We start from the raw sequence: 19,720 nt of genomic DNA on the forward strand, positions 1-19,720 counted from the left end.
AGTGAGTCGGGTTAGGGAGGAAGGGAGTGTGTGTGTGTGATCATGCACATGGTTGGAGGAGTTAGACCTCAGCACGGATGACTGGCTATCGTGCAAGTGTGTGTGTATTTTTTTTTTTTTTTTACACAGTTGCATAACATACAGTTTTGCACTTTAGACACATTAAAATTTAAATGCTCTGTTTTAATCCGTGGCTCACACACGCATGCAAAAAACCTCATGCAGAAATGCAACAATTATGCCTTTTAATTATTTATTCTTCCTCGCCGCTGTGAAGAGCTGAGCAACACAGACCGGAAAGGAGGAGGCAGGGGAAAAAAAAAAAGAGCGCATTTCGTCATTGTCCCAGAGCATGCCAGCCCTTTTGCCAATGCTGCTTTTCATTTCGATAATTGACCAGCCACGCCAGAAATGTCCATCAGCTAATCCTCTTAGCTTTCATAATGCTGACTCTGTCACAGAAGTCCCCTGTTTTAATGTAACGAGCAGCTAAACCAGGGAGCAGACCGCAAAGTTCTCCCCAAGGGCTCACTCTGCCCCCTAGAGGCCGCTTCTCAACTACACAACCTGTCAGAGCTAATTTCAAATCTATACTGTACGCTATGCTGACTTTCCCTTGCCTGAAATATTTGAAATTCAACTTTAAAAAAAAAAAAAGGTCGACATCTCATTGGAGTATCGACATCGTGACTAGAAATTCCTTTTGTGTGGAGGATAAATGGAATGGAATATAATCCCTTTTTTTTTCCTCACTAAGCAGACCACTTTATGGCACTGACATAATCATGTGGAAGTGGATGCCTTTTATCAAGTCACAAAACATTCAAACATGTTCCTGATTTAATAATAGGAGAGCCATCTTGTAAATCAGCCCAAATGTTAATCATGTGGAAAGTTCTCGTTTGGTAATTTGTCTTTTATCCCCCCCCTCCCCTTAAAAAATGGATCCACACAAAGTAATCGTTTTGATCTCAAACACCAACAAAGATTTATTTAACCGTTCCTATTCATACTTTTAGACTATTACGAATCTTCATAACTAATCATAAATGGTTTTAGAAACTAGCTCACCGTGCATAACCTAACGTGGAATAATTCATTAATGCACCTTTGGGGATCCACTTCCATACTTTAAAATTGATAAACAGGAAAAAGTTTGCAATTTTTGGAGCCATGACTGAAGGTGATCCTCTTATACAAGTGAGTGACTGACTTTTTTTTTTTTTTTTTCTCCCTTTGGGCCGGATCATGTGAAAGTATTTTACTCACATTCTTCTCCCTCTTGGAGCAAAACAAACCTGAGCAGTTCCACAACTCGAGGCAATGAGGATGCATTTTGGGTGACGTCAGAAATGCGGGACTCGAGTCAAAACAATTTACTATTGACAACTTATTTGACATTTAACTCCATCCATGACAATATAAATCCACAAAACAAGAACAAAGCTTCAGGTCAGCAGAAGGAAAAACCTGTCCGGCGCCTTTTAGCGCTCGGCACGTCACTCGAAGCCGATTGTATGCGATGTGACATATCTGACGCAACCTTGAGAGATTCAAGTAGACCCCCGATGATGATTAATTCAAAGCCAGAAAGCACAACGAGGATTTGCTTGTGTGTGTGTGTGTGTGTGTGTGTGTGTGTGTGTGTGTGTGTGTGTGTGTGTGTGTGTTTACGCCCTCAGACCACTGTTGCATGACACAAGGCCGTGTCGGAGAGCTGAATCACTGCGGCTGAATGATGTCCGTGTGAGAATGACAGGAGCCCAAACACAAGAGCATTAATCCATACCAGGCTAGTCAGCGCTAGCTAGTCTGCAGAACCTAAATTTGGAGGACACATCATTAGGTACACCGGACTTAGACTCCTGACTGCCACGAGCAACACAATCAGGACAAACAAACATGGAGTCAATGAGAGAATTCATGAGGCTCTTTCAAAAAGGTCATCTGTGCCCTTTAGGAAAAAAATAAAATAAAATCTGCTTATGAGTAATAACATGACATTACTAACATGCATGGACAAGCCTTTGAAAATGGCTCATTGATTTTACAGTGTTCCCTTTCATAACTTTGCCTCGCTTGTCTTTTTTGGTTTCACGTGTTAATACTCTGGAATTAATGAAACGATACGTCCCCGCTGCTCTCATTATCATTCTGATCACGTGAACGTTCATTGTAAAGATTTGCCACTCTTCATTTCCAAGGAGCAAGATTCTCCGGTTTTCCGGAAGAATGCCAAACTCGTTTTGCACCAAATCGTTGGCCAGAGAGATACTCGATTAAAAAAGTAGACAGGTTGTGTGAGGGGGGAAAAAAAAATAAAAAAAAATAGTCATGCCTCCATCTGTCTACTCGATTCATCATTGAATGCGATGCCAACACCACAAAGTGTTATACATGCTTTTTATTTATTTTTTTATAACCATGTGTCATTTGGTCAGCTATCCATATCGGGTGAGCAGAATCAGCTTAGATATGGAATAACCCAACATAATATGTCTATCGTGCAACTCGGTTAAAGGACATACTATATTTCAGTTGTCCTTTTTGTCCCCTTGCATAATGTAAACAAAGACACTCTGAAGGACATCATGTATTAGTCTCATATATATATTGGCTACTTTAATTGCTTTTAGAGGGTCAATTAAATTAGATTGATTTCATTTTTTTTTTTACAATATATAAATATATGAATAAATAGTATAGAAAAGCCCACTTAAATGACGTCTATATCCGTCAATGGTAGTGAATGAGTTAAAAAGAAATTTTTTTTCATGAAATGTAAGTGAATCATGGAATATAAAAACAGAACTCAGAGTCTCGTGGCAATGGTTGCGCACAACTCACACCCTTGACGACACGCGGTGTGAAAATACGACTCACGCTTGGCATTTCAACCGAAACAACACATTTAGTCAATCCTATGTTGAGACACAAAAAAAAAACGGGTTAAGTTAGCGTCCGCTCGGAAGGTGCAAGAAAGCAAAGGAAGCTTGGTGTTTTGATGAAAGAGGCGAGTGGTTAAATCTCTGTAAGCGGGACCTGGCATTGGTTCTCAATTGCCTTGACTTGCCTGCTGTGTGGGCAAGGAAGGGATTTTAATCCCATGGCTTGGATGGAGTCACACATGTTGATGGCCATATAGTACACGCATGCAGAAGGCTGAAGGATAAAGGCAAGACTTGCTGAGACATCCCAAAAAAAAAAAAAATGCGAAGCTTAATAGCAGCCGTCACAGAATGTCTCGCATGCGTCTTGGAGATGCTGTTATTTTTTTTTTTTTCTATTTGGAGGTCTGCCTGATACTATCCTGACAGGGCCGGCCGGTCTCGAGCTTATGTAATGTTTTCGTCTGCAGGAGATTGCACTGCACAGAGTTTTTACCTTTCCTGCTGTTTTTTTTTGGTTTTTTTTAAAGGGGGCAGGCAGGGAAAGTAGTAGAGTTGATATTATCGAGTGATTCAAACTGGTTGTTGATTTCTTTTTTGGTGATTTTATATTTGGATTTGTTATTATTTTCTCAATTGTTTCTTTTGAGTTATTGCAAAGCGTGCTTGGGCGAAGGTCGGGAGAGACTAATGGATCACTCGTCCATAGATTGAGGAGGGGGGGGTGTAATACTTTCCTCGCCCAGGGCAACTGGCAACTCGTGCTATGCCACTGGAGAAAGAAAATAACTGTCTGGTGTTTGGCTGAGGATCTCTGACCTGCACCTATTGAGCCTGATATCAAAAATGCGGATAGCTGGTGACTTGAAGGCCGTTTATTTAGTGATTGGTAGATGAAATCAGGACCTTAGAATTATTGGCTTTGGTTTCATAACACCGTATTGAACATTTTGCGAGTCACATGCAGCGGCGACTGTGTAGGTGGGTGGGAGTAGATTCAGTCATAAATAAATAAATACATAAATAAATAAATAAACAAATCAATATTTACAAATACATGTTTACAAATAAATAAATACATATTTACAAATAAATATTTACAAATAAATACATATTTACAAATAAGTATTTAACAATAAATAAATATTTACAAATAAATAAACAAATATATGAATAAATAAATAAATATATGAATAAATGAATGAATAAAAAAATGAATAAATGACTATATCAATAATGAATTAATTAAACTAATGGAATAAACGGATTCCCTTCAAATTCTTTAATTTGGTATTGGCAAATTTATGCATAATATTTGTTCTCAGATATATGTGACATAATTTGTTGGCGCTACACTCATTGACTATTTGGTTTGATAACACACCATTGAATCATTTGCACGAATCCGTACCAAAATAACGTGACAACTGATTGACGAGTTGTTGTCAATATAGTGGCCGATGGAGGAGCTGCACTGTCTCATTGAGATTGGTTCGGGGGGGGGGGGGGTGAAGGTCGGCCGGGTAGGAGGAGGCGGGTAGTGCTTTGGGGAGGAATCCATGAGGAGGGAGGAGTTTTACTCTGCTGCCTGCACGGCCACGATTGCTGCCAGAATGTGACAATTAACCTCCACGCACGCATGCACGCGCACGCACGCACGCTCACGCACGCACGCTCACGCTCAGAGCATCAGGCGCAGGTGCGACTCGCTCCTCACGCAGCTGAGCGACGCTCTGTTGATGACGGGACGTTGATGCCTTTGGAGGCAAAAACGTCAAACTCCCGCGAGGAGAAGAGAGGATAGCGTTTTTTTTTTTATTTAAATTTTTTTTTTTGTTGCTATTTGGTTTGTTTTTGGGGGGTTTTCGTCACTCCACGGGACAACATGCACGCTGGAGTGCATGTACGCTTTTCTTATTCTCTCACCAAATTGAATCTGGAATGAGGACGGCATCTCAGCTTGGCTTCCTTATGAAATAAAAAAGAAAAATAATAATAATAACGGCGCTTTTCTGCAGTGAATTTCAAGGACGGCGACTAATCTAATAAATAAATTAGGTGCAATAAAAGTGGCCGAGGAAGAGAGAAGGAAGGAACCATGGAGCGGGACGACACCGTAAAGGCGCCTAAGAAGAAGAAGAGCATCATGGCGAAGATGTTTAAAGTTCGCAAGAGGAGAGAGATGCTGTTTGTCCAGGTGTGCTTCATCTGCAGTGCTCTTTTAATAACATGGACCATGTCGACGCTGTTAACCAAAACAGGTGAGAACGACCATCACGATCATCTGCATTACAATCACGCACTCCAACAATGTGATCATCAAGATATCAAGGACACGTGAATGCAACGTCGGTGTATTTTCACATCATTGATGGTGTTCTACTAAAAAAACACCTCACTCCCAAAAAAACGTGAGCTATACGACGAGAGAAAAGCCTCATAAGATGTCGCTCCGTATTGCCGCAGTGTGCGCGCTGTGGCAGCTGCACATTTTGAACTTGGAGAGAAAGGCACGCTCGCTTCATGCACACACACGATGGCACCGGGAATATTTTTTTTTAATTTATGATTATTTTTTTGCAGCACGATCTGCTGTAGCTGTGCACCATGTTCACCCACCACGCAGAAATGACACATATGCGTGCATGATAATCGAGTCATAGATTTTTTTTGCTGTGTAATAGAGATGAGCAGTCATGTGTGGTGCGTGTGATTTTTTTTTTTCTTTATTCCCCCACGCATCCCTCACTCTCCAAACATGCCCCCCGCCCCCTTCCCCTTCCTCATGTCAAAAGTCTTCCCTTTAGGCTTGCGCAAACAGTGACATGCAGAGCATCCCAAACGCAGCATCACAGCCGTTATGTAATCCAACCACCAACCTTGGATTTTTTTTTTCTTTTTTTTGGGTTTGAGTATTCCACAAAAACACAAATCGGAGGTCAACTGGTGGAAATTGGGATTTGAATGGGTGACAATGTGTCATGGTAAGATGTGACCAGAATTTTGAAAAAGGGAAAAAAAATTGGTCATAAATATAATTGGAGATTTCGCATACAGTCGAGCCTCACAACTATTTAGGTCAGTTATTTTGTTGTGAATTTAAACAGTTTTCTGAAAAACACATTCACGCTGGACTAACATTTGCTAGCCATTTGATTCCTTTTTTATTCCGCTAAATTGCCTTTTTTTTTTTTTTTTTAATCATGCAAACATAGTAGAATTCATCTTTACTCGTGAGACAATGACAGAAGATGTTAGAATAGTGAAAATATGCAAGTGACATACTATACACTATATGCTCCAAATGACTACTTTTGTCTAAATAAAGCTCATCTCACTGAAGCACCAAGATTCTACCAGATGGCACCAGACTTGTCCAACATACATTTCCTTGTTTCCGCTTCAAAATCCAGCAGTTGTTCCATCCATGACATTATTTTATTGCTTAAGAACTCCCTTCCCTCAAATGTGACCCGCAGCTGTCATCTGACAGCGACCCCATCTCAAATGTATCGAATTTTTGTCACTGCTATCGCTAATGTAGTCCACACACACACACACATGCTTAGAGTGCTTCTCACATTAAGCTCTTTTTTTTTTTTTTTTTTTTTTTGACCCTGTCGTGGGATCTGTCCATCTGCACCCACTTAGTCTCTGATGAGGGCTGCAGATAGCCTCAGCAAATTTGCCTGGTTGTACAGTAGCTCTCCGAGATTCACCGAGAGTTTCATTAATTACATTAAAAAAAAAAAACAAGAGGCTTAAATGATTACTCTGCGGTGATATCATACATGCGAGCGCAAAGCTCTCATCTCCAAAAGGCAGACTTTTTTTTTTTTTGCTAGCTAAAGTGTCTTTATATCTACACGCGCGTTGCTAATGGCTAAAGCATGCCCGACCTATGCAGTCACAGCCATACCGGAACTATTTGAAAGAATTCTCCGTCTGTAGAACTGAGAACATGAGAAATCCCCCTCTGAACTCATGAGACCTAATCAAATGTAATTGAATAGATTTTTCAGACAAAAGGGCGGAGTCAAGGCAGATGGCGAACAAGAAAGCGTCATGTGGCAGGAAAAACTTGTTTGCATGCGTTTGATTAATAGCGCCGTGTCGGTTTTCCGAATAGTCCAGATGGATGAGATTTGATGCAACCTCTCCTGGGTCAAAGACGTGATATGCCGTCATCCATGCTGATCCTTAAAGTGGATGTGATGGACGAAGCTTTTTATCAAGTCGGGGCTTGCACAGTTTCAGTGTTTGTGTGTGTTTTTTTTTTTTTTTTGCTGTTGTCAGGCTACTGAACGTGTTCACAGCCCAGCAAGATTGATGGACGCATGTTTGTCCTTGCTTCTTTCCCCCTGCTGGGTTGATTGAACAGAGCTGGAGGATGTCCTCGGCAACCGGCGCGACGCTGCCGTAGCCTAGCATGCGCGGTTTCTCGGCTACGCATGCTAATATTTGCTTATTCCAACACGAGACAAATTTAGAATGTTTCTTCAATTTTGATCCAATCCAGATTTGACTCCATGTTTTGACTGGAAGGAAGTTTTGCCATCAGCGTGTCCTTCACATGGTTAAAAGCCGTGTCATGTGAGTGGACTTTCACAACCACAGCCTGCGTGACCTCACAAGCAAGAAGTCAGGCTGACTGACTGCTCGGTTGCCCCGATTTGCACGCTCCTGCGCGGCAGTAATTAGGCGCTTGCGTCACCCTGATCGACTCATCGTTTTGCGCATAAAAAATGGTTTTATCATCTTGCTCATGGCCTTGTGTCATTTGTGTAGCTACGAATTTGGGGGGGGGGGGGGAAATAGCAAACACATCTGGGATGACTGGTGTAATTTTTACGTAAGATATGTTTGGCCTCATTACAGAGGCTTAAGAGTTTGATGAAAAAAAAAAAAAAAAAAAAGTCTTCTCTGCAGGCCACGGGATGCTAATGGAGGAGCATCCGGACCCTGAGCGCTGGGGGAGGCGGCTAATGGCGTCCTCATCCCAAAATGAAACCGAGCCCAAGAACTGCTCAGCACCAGGTAAGCCGGCCAATTGTCTTTGTTTTGAAAAGGCCCCGGTCTTGTCGTCATGCCGCTTTTAGCACGAACAAGCGCACGACTCTTCAAAAGAAAAGCAACGGTGCTGCCTGTGATCAGGCTTGAGAGCCAAATAAGCAAAAAATGAATTCCAAATTGTTCTGAAATATAAATCAGGCGCAAATTGTGATGAGTATTTGTATCCGAGGCCTTGAATGGGGGGGAGGGGGAAGTTGCATTAATTTTGTGTATGGCAGTGAATGTTCCATTTTGGAAGACATCACAATGATTCATTACAGCCTGCGGCGGTTCTGCCAGACTTAATTGTCTAAAGAGTCTTTTCGAGCAACATCAAGTCATTATTTAACCAAATGGGGTGCATGTCAATTTCAGAATTTGTTTTGTTTGCGTTTTATACACAATGCAAGGCGCAGAGAATTTCAAGTGCCACAAGCTGCTCAGCGGGGCCTGAAAGTTATGATTATTTATGATTATTAGAATGATTCAACTATTAAACACAACCGGTTTTACGACACTAATAAAACATTCTTTGTTGCGACGTAAAAGTAGGCGCCGACTGAATTAATGACTCGATCACAATCCTGGAAAATTTCTTCAAAAGAAGCGTAATCCTTAAAGATTACCATTCCTCCCTCCCTCCCCCCCTCCTTTTTTTTTTTTTTGTTCTAAAAAGTCCCCTGGTGCATCAGACTGAACTTTCCGCTCCCCTCATGACGTCGGAAAACCTCAGTCCCAAATCCGTGGCACCGCTCTGCTTTGTCAAGCGTGAGTCAGTCATATGACACGTATCATTTCAGAAATAATGGTGGCAAAACCGATTGGTTGGTTCTGACCACTTGTGGAGCGAGCACATGATTCACTCCGATTGTTCTAGCAATTTATCATTCCTGCTAGCGGCACTCTAACAATTTGTATCTCTCGGCCTCCCATGCGGCCCATTTTCTCCAACAGACTTTTTGTTTGTTTTATCTTCCTTGCAGGTGATGAACATTTTCACGTCGCTTTTGTGCTCCCTTTAGTCTCAGGTGCCCTTTTGATTGAGTCTTGTAAAGCAGTTTTCCATATTTAACAATTATTTCTTCAAGTGTAATGCTTGGTTGCCACCAGCAGAGGCGCTGTTTTGGGTCCTCATTGTTCCGCTCAATACGACACTTGTCTGGAAGCAGGACTTCCCAACATTCATCCCTTGCAGAAACTCGGTGTGGCTCGCATCACAAAGAACGCTCTGAAGCAAAACTATTTTGGGAGCGAAGAATCACATGCATATGAGAACCCCGCTCGCCCCCTCCCTGCTCCTTCTCACTTTTGAATGTCATTTCACAACAGTGAAGCTTCTGGTCCAAACGCCACCTAACAGGCCTGAACACATTTGTGGGTTCGTGCGGAATGTACGTTTAGCGCTTAAACGAACATGTGAGCACCGCTCGACATGTGATTATGAGCACGTGGATGACAATGGCCCGTATGCATTCACGCTATATCGCCCACCGTCCAGATTGCATTTTGTTGCGCACTAGCAGCAACTGATTGTCTAATTGGCTATTAATGAGGCAGAAGAATGGACATTTGATCATCTCTCGGGTGTGAGCGTGGCAGTGAGGCGGTGTTGGAAACATTGCACGCTTTTTACAGAGTTGCCTCGTGTAGCGTATACTTGAGAGAAAGTCTGGAGGAGAAAAGACATCACGAGAGGCTTCTATTATGTAACCGTTGTCTGCTATATTACAAGATTTGGAACAAATGAGTGCCCGTGGCTTCTTTGCTTTGTCTTTGGCGCCCTGAAAGCGGCGTTTCCAATTTGACATTTTGAGAGAATGTGGAAATTGGTGACATTTGAACGCTTGTCTCCCATTAGCTTAACTTTGTTTTTAAAACGAAATAAAAACAATTAGTCCAAGCTAGCCTAAGGGAGGGGGGAAGGAATTTTAAGGAACAAGTGACAATGTCATCCTTAGCGGTGTTTCGTAAAATCTTTTTATGTCTGTGTGGTTGTCTAATGAGCTGATCAAAGGAGACACTGAAGAAAAAAAAAAGAAGTTATTTCTTGCATAAGCAGCCCAGAAAGATGTCCAAACAGAGAATGTGAGGGTTTATTTTTAGATTTGTAGCTTCACAAGGTGACTTTTAGATCTTTTTGGGTCCTTCTGGCCTCTCCATTCTTTTCAAATAACATCAGTATTGGGGTTATTAGTTCTTCCAAATTATTTTATTTGATGAAATTGTGTGCAGGACGAAGTACATATCATTAGAAATTCTGTCAATGTGTTATTTTCTTCAGCAAAGTGACTTTTGCTGTCCAATGTCAGTGTGGGCCTATTTAAAGGCGTCATTTGAGACCCGTCATAAAAGTCGTCCCGCTTCCCCTCGTGCTCGTCCGTCCTTGGGTGGCGAAAAAAAACAAAACAGCGACGCGTTTGTGTCCGAGCGAGAGGTGTCCAGTCAGGTGTCAATGCGGCCTGGGAGGTGACCACTGCTGACCTTGAAAACTCAATTATTGACATGCTGTTTTGGTTTCTCCGGGAAGTAAAATGTGTTTTATTTCACGGGTTGCTTCAGTCATGTGTGCGCACATCACGGAATAGAAAATATATATATGCACAGTGAGGTTAGGACAGATGAAGTCTCAGGTGAGCCCCTGTTCCACTTCATGAGTCCATATGTGGCCAAAAGGTGCCTTTTATTGACTTGATTTCCGAATCACAAACACACAGAAACAATTTGCCTCGCATTTGCTTATTGGCGTGGAGTCGCTGCGGTATGTATGTGTAAGCGGGCGTAACGGAGCAAACTGGATCGCGGCCAGCCGGGCTTGCACCCCTCACAGATGCTGCACACGTCCCAGAAGACAGCAAGCCCATTTCTGTCAGCCACCAGGTCAAGTGTTGAGCTCACATAATGGATGAGGCTTTAGCCTGGGAGCTTTTTTTTTAAATTATTTTTTAATCATTGCAAACACGGTGAGTTGTAAAATTCAGAAAGCATCATTGTGGTCTAAGATGGTAGTGAGGTCATGAAGGTTTTTCACAAGGTCGTACAGCTAGTTTTGGGGAGTGGCGGGAAAAGGAGCAGGGTGATGATGACAGCGGCAACGGCGGACACGCTGTGCCTCGCTGTCACGCCGCATGTCGACTGTGACATTTCCTCTCTTTCTCGCTCTCTTCAGCAGTCCACGAGTTCCCCGATGACCTTTTCACCAACAACGAACGAAAGAGCGGCGCCATCCTTCTGCACATTACGGCGGTGAGAGACGCCATCTTTTTTTAGCTTTCGTTTTTACACCTGCGTCCGTCGCAGTAAAAACTTTATCATAAGCTCATAAGAAAAACTCAGTGATGGTGCCAATAATTTAATTGTCCCCCCCCAGAGAAATATCTGTTGGAATCATTTTGGCAAACCAGCACTTGCAGCAGTAAAGTCAAAGCCACTGATGCAGGCCATAAATCGTACACGGCGCTAATGTACAAGCGTGTGAGCTAGCGAGAGCTATCAAATATTAATTTAACATTCCGCAGTGTTGGAAATGAAGTCATCCTAAATATTCATTAAGTATTTAAAGCAATTCTCAGGATGATGATGATCACACTGAGATGAAAATAAAGATGACTCCTGTCACGTACCATACTTGGAGTGTAAGACGGTTTTTATTATTTTGATAGATGAATAAAAAAGTGTATTTTGTCTCAGAGCAGTCCATAAAATCCAAAAAAATGTCCCTAATAGTGTGCATAATGAAATAATGTGGCTCTCGTTTTAATTTCCTCACAAATTGACCCGGTCCCCATCGTAACATAATTAATTGTATCTTGCGCCATCTAGCGGTGATAGATGGAAATGTTGTACTTTTTTATTATACATCGCTGGCATAGATAGATATTTATTGGAGATAAATAATTTCGGAGCGAGTAAGTGCACAGTAATTGGGATTTTCTAGGAAATAGCGTGACTGTGTAGGCGTCCCATCTTTTGAACTTTTATACACTCCAATCGTGTTTTAGGCTTCAGCGGAGGAGTCGTATCATAATGTTGCTACCTCGCACTAACGCCACTTAACCACTCAAGCGGAGGCGTAAAGTCCCGTTAGCGCAGTGAAAACACAGATGGGCTCTGATAAAGTCCAAATAAAAGCAAACATAAGCATGAGGTTGGTGTGAAAATGACAAATCCCTAACGTGGCTGCAATATTGATATGCATTGTGTCATCCCTCTTCAACGACGTGTATGACTTCACTGTTGATGATTAAAAGATGATTTTCAAGATGGCGCTGCAGTGCGCCATACTTTTGCTCCATTGACATAACTCGAGTTTACCTTGTCAAGCTCTGCTGTGCCTACGCTGCCCCCTGTGGATAGCATAGAGCATAGCAGCTAGGACATACTGCATGGGCCCACCTGATCAATAATTTAGATATTAGACTTCGGCTACTAAAATAGGTCGCTTGCGTGCTTCCTTACCAAAGCCTCCTGGGAGCGTGAGCACGAAACACTCCCTTTGGACCCTTACTTTGCAAAAAAAGCTCATTTTGAATTGTATGCAAATGATGAAGTCAAGGTTGTCCTCCATCTTTGATTTATGTGGCGCCTGTCATGTTTTTAATCTCAAGGCCTTGTGTAAGAAATGTGGATGTCCTTGATTTTAATGAGCGCAGGCCATCTACATGTTCCTGGCCCTCGCCATCACGTGTGATGAATACTTTGTGACGTCACTGGAGAAGATATGCGAGGTACTTTAAGGCGATTTGGTCGAAGGCGGCCATTTTTTTTAATTTTTTTTTGTCACGTGACGCTTTGTGCTCCATTCGTGCAGAAACTACATCTGAGTGAAGACGTTGCCGGCGCCACCTTCATGGCAGCTGGCAGCTCGGCGCCGGAGCTTTTTGCTTCTGTCATCGGTAGCCACGCACAGATGACTAACCCAGATGGTCGGCGTCACGAGCGATTCTGATCGGCCCGCCTCCTTGCGTGCAGGTGTCTTCATCACCCACGGCGACGTAGGGGTGGGGACCATCGTGGGCTCGGCCGTCTTCAATATCCTTTGCATCATCGGAGTCTGCGGCATTTTTGCCGGGCAGGTGTGTGCGTGACAAATAGCCGCTAAAAAAAATAAAAAAACGAAAAAAAAAACGTATGTGCACTACAGGTGGTGGTGCTGACCTGGTGGCCGGTATTTCGAGATTCCTTCTATTACATTCTGGCTGTCATCGCTCTTATTGCGGTAAGTCGGACTCGGCAATATCATTATCACATGACAACTTTTAATGGTCTGTCCCCCTTCCCCCCCCCGCCCCACTCCTTGGTACGTTCCAGTTCATCTATGACGAGAAGATTGTGTGGTGAGTCAAATGCTTCGGATACTTTTTTTTTTCTTCACTGACAAATATCAAGAGAAAATATTTGTCTTTTTATTCTTATTGCCAAATCTTTATCCTTAACTTTTTTTTTTTTTTAGGTGGGAGAGTTTAGTGCTGGTGGTCATGTATGTTGGATACATTCTGATCATGAAGTAAGTGCTTTGCTACATAGCAACTTTTTATTTGATGATTTAAAAAAAAAAAAAAAAAATCTTGCTTCCCTCTTCGAATTCAACGCGTGTGGTCCCACCACATGACAGCATGTCACGGTCATGGCATGTCTGGTTGCAGCCGGTAATCTGCGTTGCACTCTCAACAGCGGCTGGCTCGCTCTCACTCGCTGCCACCGCCGGCTTAATCCGCCCCCCCCCCCTTTTTGCAACCCTAAAGAGCACCGGCTTAACCGGATCACTCCTCTCTTCTTCCTCATTCTGCAGGCAAGACACAATTTAGTGAGGAGATGTTGTTGATGCTGTCATATGGTGGTAAACCTTTCCCCCCCAAAAAAATCCACTGGCCATTTTAGGTTGCTCCTGTCAAAATGGAGGATGCTTTGAGATGTTTGCTCTTCACTCAGAACCAGAAAGAAACTACACTGTTAAAGTCAAACTTTCTTTTTTCTGGGGGGGGGCGAGTGCGACACACACTAATTAAAAAAACTAGGCACGTACAATGTTGCTTAGGGTGCTATCACATGAATAATTCAATCAAATGAAAATAATAATAAGGGCAAACCCGGGCCTTGCGTTCAAAGAGCTTCACGAATGACCATAGAAAGAAAATCATGTTGTCAAATTGATTCCCATTGCTTTATCAACCTTTTGGAGGACAGTGTGTTCTGTTGAGTTCAAACTTTTGTTCTTTCGACACTTCATTTACTGCAAAGTCTTTGGACTGAACCAATTTCAGGCTTTGTGTGCATTGTGATGCTTGTTTTCCTGGAAAGTAGGTCGCCTCATGCTATGGATGTTAGCGGCGTAAAGTCCATTTTTTTTTTTTTTTTTTCTTTCAAGTTCATTAATATATTTCAAACAAGTCTTTGATGTATTGAGTTCTCTCCTGGCTAGATTCAACTCCAGCATGCAGGCTTTCTTCATCGGCAGCTCCAAGAAAAACGTGGCCAACGGTAACGCGGCCACCAGCAGCGAGATGGAGGACGGTAATGCGCCTTATTATTACCACGACGACCCGACCGTGCCTTTACTGGCAGCAGGTAAGGTTAACCAGACAGGCTGGTTGGCAACAGGAAGTGACCCCCTCCTCCACTTCTGTTCCGCTTGACAATTGCGATTCATTCTCTCTGCTGGTGCTTAATTCTCTTTCCAATGATTGGCAAACTTCCAGTCCTGTGATCCCGACCAAGCGTGTCACATTAACCGTTACTAATATACTGTCTCTGAATGACCCATGGCCCGTCTCGTTTTTTTTTCTTTTTTTCCGTTCAGTGTTTAAGCGTTTATTCAATTAGATGCTGGCTTGAGCGCAACTATGGAAGCGTGAAATGGGAATTCTCCCCCAAGACAAAGGTAACTTGTGTTTGTATCACGGCGGCCAAACCGATTGGAACGTCCGTCCCAGGTTGCCACATGGAGGTTAACTTCTTTTTACACTTGCATGACATTTCAAATGGATTTTAAAAGCAAGATGTGGAGTAATTTGAAGTTTTTCCACAATACATTTTTTTTTTAGCCAGTTTTTCACAATACATTTTTTTTTTTTTTTTTTTTTTTTTAGCCACTCCTTAGTCCGACTGTTGTTCCTGACCGACCGATGGTTCTTTCTAACCCGCCGCCTGTCTGTTTAGCCTTACTAAACTTGCTTGTTTGTGTCGCTTACCACTTTTTTTCTACTGCTGCTCTCCACTGAAGTGGTAATGATTTGTTAATATATGTGCCACCTTGCATGTATTTGTCTAAATTAGACTAACAAGGGCAAAATTATTTCAAAAAATAAAATTGGTTGATGTGACCTTCTTTTAATTGACGTTGTCCGTATTATTAGTGAAGCCCACCAAAGCTTACAGCCGCGGCTCGGTGGTGATGGTGGACGAGATCATGCACGCCAGCCCGTCCAAGTTGAGTTTCCCCGAAGCGGGTTTGCGGATTATGATCACCAGCCACTTTGCACCCAAGACCCGTCTCCGCATGGCCAGCCGCCTCATCATCACAGAGGTACGTTTCCGGAACGGCCGTGTCCCCTGCCCAGTGCTGGGGATTTAGTGTCTCTTTTGTGAAAGCGCCAGAAGTTGGTCCAAGCGGCGAACGGCGTGGAGACGCAAGTGATGGACGGCAAGCTGGAGATTGAGAACGGCAACGTGCCGGAGGATAAAACCACCGAGGAAGATGAGGAGAGCGGCATTTCTCCGTTTTGTCTTCCCAGTACGCGACCGGCCAATTATTGCGCTCCGGCGGAACGCAACGAGGACCCGACTGATCGTTTGTGTCGTACAGAGGGATGCGGCAACATCATCAAATGGCTCATCTCGTGGCCGCTGCTCCTGTTGTTGTTCTTCACCGTCCCGAATTGTGGCAAGCCACGCTGGGAGAGATGCTTCATGCTCTCCTTTATCCTCTCAACCGTCTGGATCGCCATCTTCTCCTACGTGATGGTCTGGATGGTATGTATTTCCTCAATCGAAGCCACGGGGAGCCATTTTGTTGACTGGCGTCTGGCAGGTGACCATAATCGGCTACACTCTGGGAATCCCCGACGTCATCATGGGGATCACTTTCCTGGCAGCGGGCACCAGCGTCCCCGACTGCATCGCCAGTCTCATCGTGGCGCGCCAAGGTCAAGTCCTCCTGCTCGCCATCTGTATTGAAACTAAACGAAATAAAGCGCGTCGTGTATTTCAGGCTTAGGAGACATGGCCGTGTCCAACACTATCGGAAGCAACGTGTTTGACATCCTCGTAGGCCTGGGCGTCCCTTGGGCAATCCAAACCATGTGTGTGGACTACGGCTCGGAGGTGACGCTCACCCCCCCCCCCCCCCCCCTCCCATCCCTGTTTTGTATCTTTCAAGTGTTTACGCCCGATGCAGACTCGTAACACAATTCTCATTTTTGGCAGGTGATGATCAACAGTCGAGGACTTGTGTATTCCGTCGTGCTTTTGCTGGGATCGGTGGCCCTCACGGTGAGTCGATAAATACAAAGTCGTAACCATGGCGACGTTCGAAAGCCGGCGCGCCGTGAGAAATGAGTGCGATTTTTGAAATCCGCTTATTATACTGCGATGACTGTCGTGTAATTGGGACTAAATTGGCACTTCACACAAAAAAAGGATAATCGTGCGCGATTATTTTGCTGGCATCCCATAATGGGCTGCTTGTTTTGCATCCCAAACAGGTGCTGGGTATTCACCTGAACAAGTGGCGACTGGATCTGAAGCTGGGCGTGTACGTTCTGGTCCTGTACGCCGTCTTCCTGTGCTTCTCGGTCATGATCGAATACAACGTGTTCACTTTTGTCAACGTGCCCATGTGCTTTGAGGATTGACATTCGCCAGCAGCAGCAGCAGCAGCAGAAGCCTGACACCAAAAAAAAAATCCTCCCCCCCCCCCCCCTTCAAAGTCCCACCCTTCCCTTCAATAATACTGGACCTATCACTTTGAGTCTGTTTCGTCCCAAGTGTGTCCACGGGGTGGCGCACTTAAGTCATTCTGCATCTTGTCTTGGCTCACACAGTGCCCAGTCCTTGATGCTCATTTGGAGCCTTGCCTGCTACTGCAGTGCAGTGCTGCTGTCTACTGTGTCCGTCCGTCTGTCCATTTAGCATGCATTTAGCTGTCTCAGGTGGGGGACTCCTGAATCCAATACCGCCCCCCCCCCCTCCACCATCGTCGCCGTGTCGTCACTATTCATGTTGACAGAATCCTCACAATGGTTTACTGAGAACTCCAGGACCCAAAGAGAAAAGCACACTTTTTTTTTTTTGTTCTTGCACCCCCCCCCCCCCCTTGGAAGAGGGTCTTGTCCTTGGCAGCTCCCCTCCTATGGACACCAACTTGACAGCAAGAACTACAAACTTTCTCCCTGCAATCTTTTGTCACCTAACTTGATGAAGAAAAAAAAAAAAAAAAACATTTTCAGGACTGTTTGGGAAGCAACTTTTGATGCAGCACTGCAAACAACCAGTGAACTGTATTTATTTATTTATTTTTGTTGTTGCAAAAAAACAAAAAAACAAATCCTTCCATCTTTTGCAAAAGACTGAGGGGAGAGCATGTTGCCACGCAAAACAACTTTGTACGCCGACCGCTTCTTCTGCTGAATGGAGATCTGAACACACGCTCACTCAGCTCAACCGTCTGTAGACCTGTGAGATGATTTTTTTGTTGAGTTTCAACTTTTGAGACAAAGGAACTAGACCACCCCCTGGCCAGTAAAGGGGGGGGGGGGGGGGGGCGGTGCCAACCACAGCCACCAGTGATCAGGGACAGCTCTTTGGTAAGGGGGTTGGGGGGGTATGTAGATACTGCACTTTAACAGCCATCTCATTCTGAATCAACTAGTGCTTCCTTTGGTGTGTGTGTGTGTGTGTGTGTGTGTGTGTGTGCGTGCGTGTGTGTGTGTGTGTGTGATATACGAATGTGTGAGAATATGACTAGCACACCCGCCTCTTGTCCGCAGTGCATGCTGGGATGTTCAATGCAGTGTTTCCCCCCTTGTCCCTCAAGCACAGCGTAAAGGCTGCTTGTGTCTGTCAGCCATCTCCATGGCAACTGCCTGGTCCAGTTTTACACGAAAAAAAAAAAAGAAAAAGAAAAATCGGCAGCTACAATGCAATTTGTTGCAAAATTGCAAGCAATGAGCCGAGCCACAGAGAATTCTGACAAAAATTGGATGGTGGGTGATATTCCTGTGCCACACATGGCGGCAGGCACTTGTATATGCAATCTCAATGTCATGATTTGTTTGTGTGTGTGTGTGTGCGTGTGTGCGTGACGTCACGTTTCTGACAGGTCACCATGATGGTGATGATGTTGTCCGTCCAGTACTCAATGTGTGAGCTCACAGGTGTTTTTTTTTGTTGTTTTTTTTTGTTGTTTTTTTTGTGATTGCTGTTGAACTGAGCCAAAGGATGGACACTATGCTGGACTGCTTTTTTTTTTTTTAAAACAAAGGGCCAAAAGAAGCAACATGGATCGATGATGTTTTTTTTTTTGTTTGGACTTTGTCACTTTAAGAGGACCTGGATGAGAACACTTGGGGGAGAAGCAAAGTTGGACCCCCCCCCCCCCCCCCCCCACACAAAAAAATACTCATCTGCTTCAATGCTGGATGGAGGTGACCACACAGGGCCCATCTGTAGATACACTTTATTGTCTGGAAGCGGCAAAAATATGCATTTTTTTTTTTGGGTCGTTTTCTTTTTGATCTTGAGGCTGCCAGGTTGGACTTTTTTGTTCCTTAACTTGCTTTTGTCAGCGAGTCTTTTCCTTTTTTTTTCTGGAGGAAAAAGAATTATTTGATGCAGACTGGATGGGAATCTGTGTGTGCTCAACTATCATGCACATGTCACGGAAAGGTGATAAACACGAAAAGTTTCTTTGATTGAATGCGACCTGATGCACTGTGAGCTCAATGTGATGTGGGAGTTGTCAACAATAATAATAATAAAAAAAGTCTATTTAATGTAAAGTTAGGTACTATTAAAAAAAGAATTACTGTATAACTTATATGAATGTATCGTCTTGCTATACTGGACATATCCAACCAATGCATTTTACTGTAAAGCAATAATGTGAAGAAAAAAAATAAAATGGCAAAATCGTTCCTGTACTTTTGGCCTCCTGACTTTTTACAAATTCAACTTGAACACCATCGATGCAGAAAAATTCATAAAAAAACCCAAAATGGAATCTTATCTTGAATATTTCAAAAAATAACCGAGTGAAAATAAGCCTGATAATACTCGTTCATAAAAGTCATTTCCCAGCCAGCGTGTAATATTCGCCAGAACCGCCAGAGGGCAGTGTTGCTACACGAGTCAATTGGTCGTCCTTTTTATTGAGGCAAACTGAAACTGCATGGCTTGTGACTATAAAACCGTGACAAAGCTATGACTGCAACGGTTTGAACAAATAGGGAAGTGTGTGTGTGTGTGTGTGTTTATTGACAATAAAAGTGTGTATTCTTTTAATGAGAGGTATGAGCCAACATGGATGCCATATAGGGTGCAGCTTCCTAATGAGCACACACTGAGGAGTTTCCTAACAAGCAGCTAAAACCTGCTCCAGTGAACAAGTACGCACTCGGACCTTCATGACCACAACACTGTCATCCCACCAGAACTTGTAAATCTCTCCCCTTGACATTTTCTTTTTTTGCAAGACTGTGCCTGTTGTTTTTCTTTTTTTTTTTTTTTTGCTGCTGCTGCTGCTTGGGCGCGTTGCTGAGTTGAGCAGTGATGGATGTTGAGCCAAC

At 43.5% G+C, this 19,720-nt stretch overlaps 1 protein-coding gene across 5 annotated transcripts; it reads left to right on the forward strand.

Moving 5' to 3' along the window:
- Positions 1-4,568: 4,568 nt before the first annotated feature.
- slc24a4b (solute carrier family 24 member 4b) lies at positions 4,569-18,532 on the forward strand. 5 transcript variants are annotated; one of them, XM_085937885.1, is made up of 18 exons: positions 4,569-4,791; positions 4,947-5,149; positions 7,806-7,925; positions 11,107-11,183; positions 12,590-12,664; positions 12,748-12,832; positions 12,909-13,012; positions 13,081-13,155; positions 13,248-13,273; positions 13,390-13,443; positions 14,359-14,450; positions 15,293-15,462; positions 15,534-15,669; positions 15,742-15,908; positions 15,967-16,081; positions 16,147-16,259; positions 16,362-16,427; positions 16,640-18,532. In XM_085937885.1, coding segments are annotated over exons 1-18 (1,830 nt in total). In that variant the 5' UTR covers positions 4,569-4,789; the 3' UTR covers positions 16,790-18,532. The 5 variants fall into 5 exon arrangements, with proteins under 5 accessions (XP_085794011.1, XP_085794010.1, XP_085794014.1 ...); XM_085937884.1 differs by having other exon boundaries at positions 4,573-4,791; positions 15,528-15,669; XM_085937888.1 differs by having other exon boundaries at positions 4,574-4,791; positions 4,907-5,149; positions 15,528-15,669.
- Positions 18,533-19,720: the final 1,188 nt, after the last annotated feature.

This window comes from Syngnathus leptorhynchus, chromosome 18 (genome assembly GCF_054491065.1).
Source record: "Syngnathus leptorhynchus isolate UIUO chromosome 18, UIUO_Slep, whole genome shotgun sequence".
Lineage (NCBI taxonomy): Eukaryota > Metazoa > Chordata > Actinopteri > Syngnathiformes > Syngnathidae > Syngnathus > Syngnathus leptorhynchus.

Bases quoted from the DNA above. Each gene is read 5' to 3' on its own strand.
- slc24a4b (XM_085937884.1), top strand. The intron at 12,665-12,747 runs GTACTTTAAGGC...CCATTCGTGCAG, and splicing joins CACTGGAGAAGATATGCGAG to AAACTACATCTGAGTGAAGA. The intron at 15,909-15,966 runs GTATGTATTTCC...GGCGTCTGGCAG, and splicing joins CCTACGTGATGGTCTGGATG to GTGACCATAATCGGCTACAC.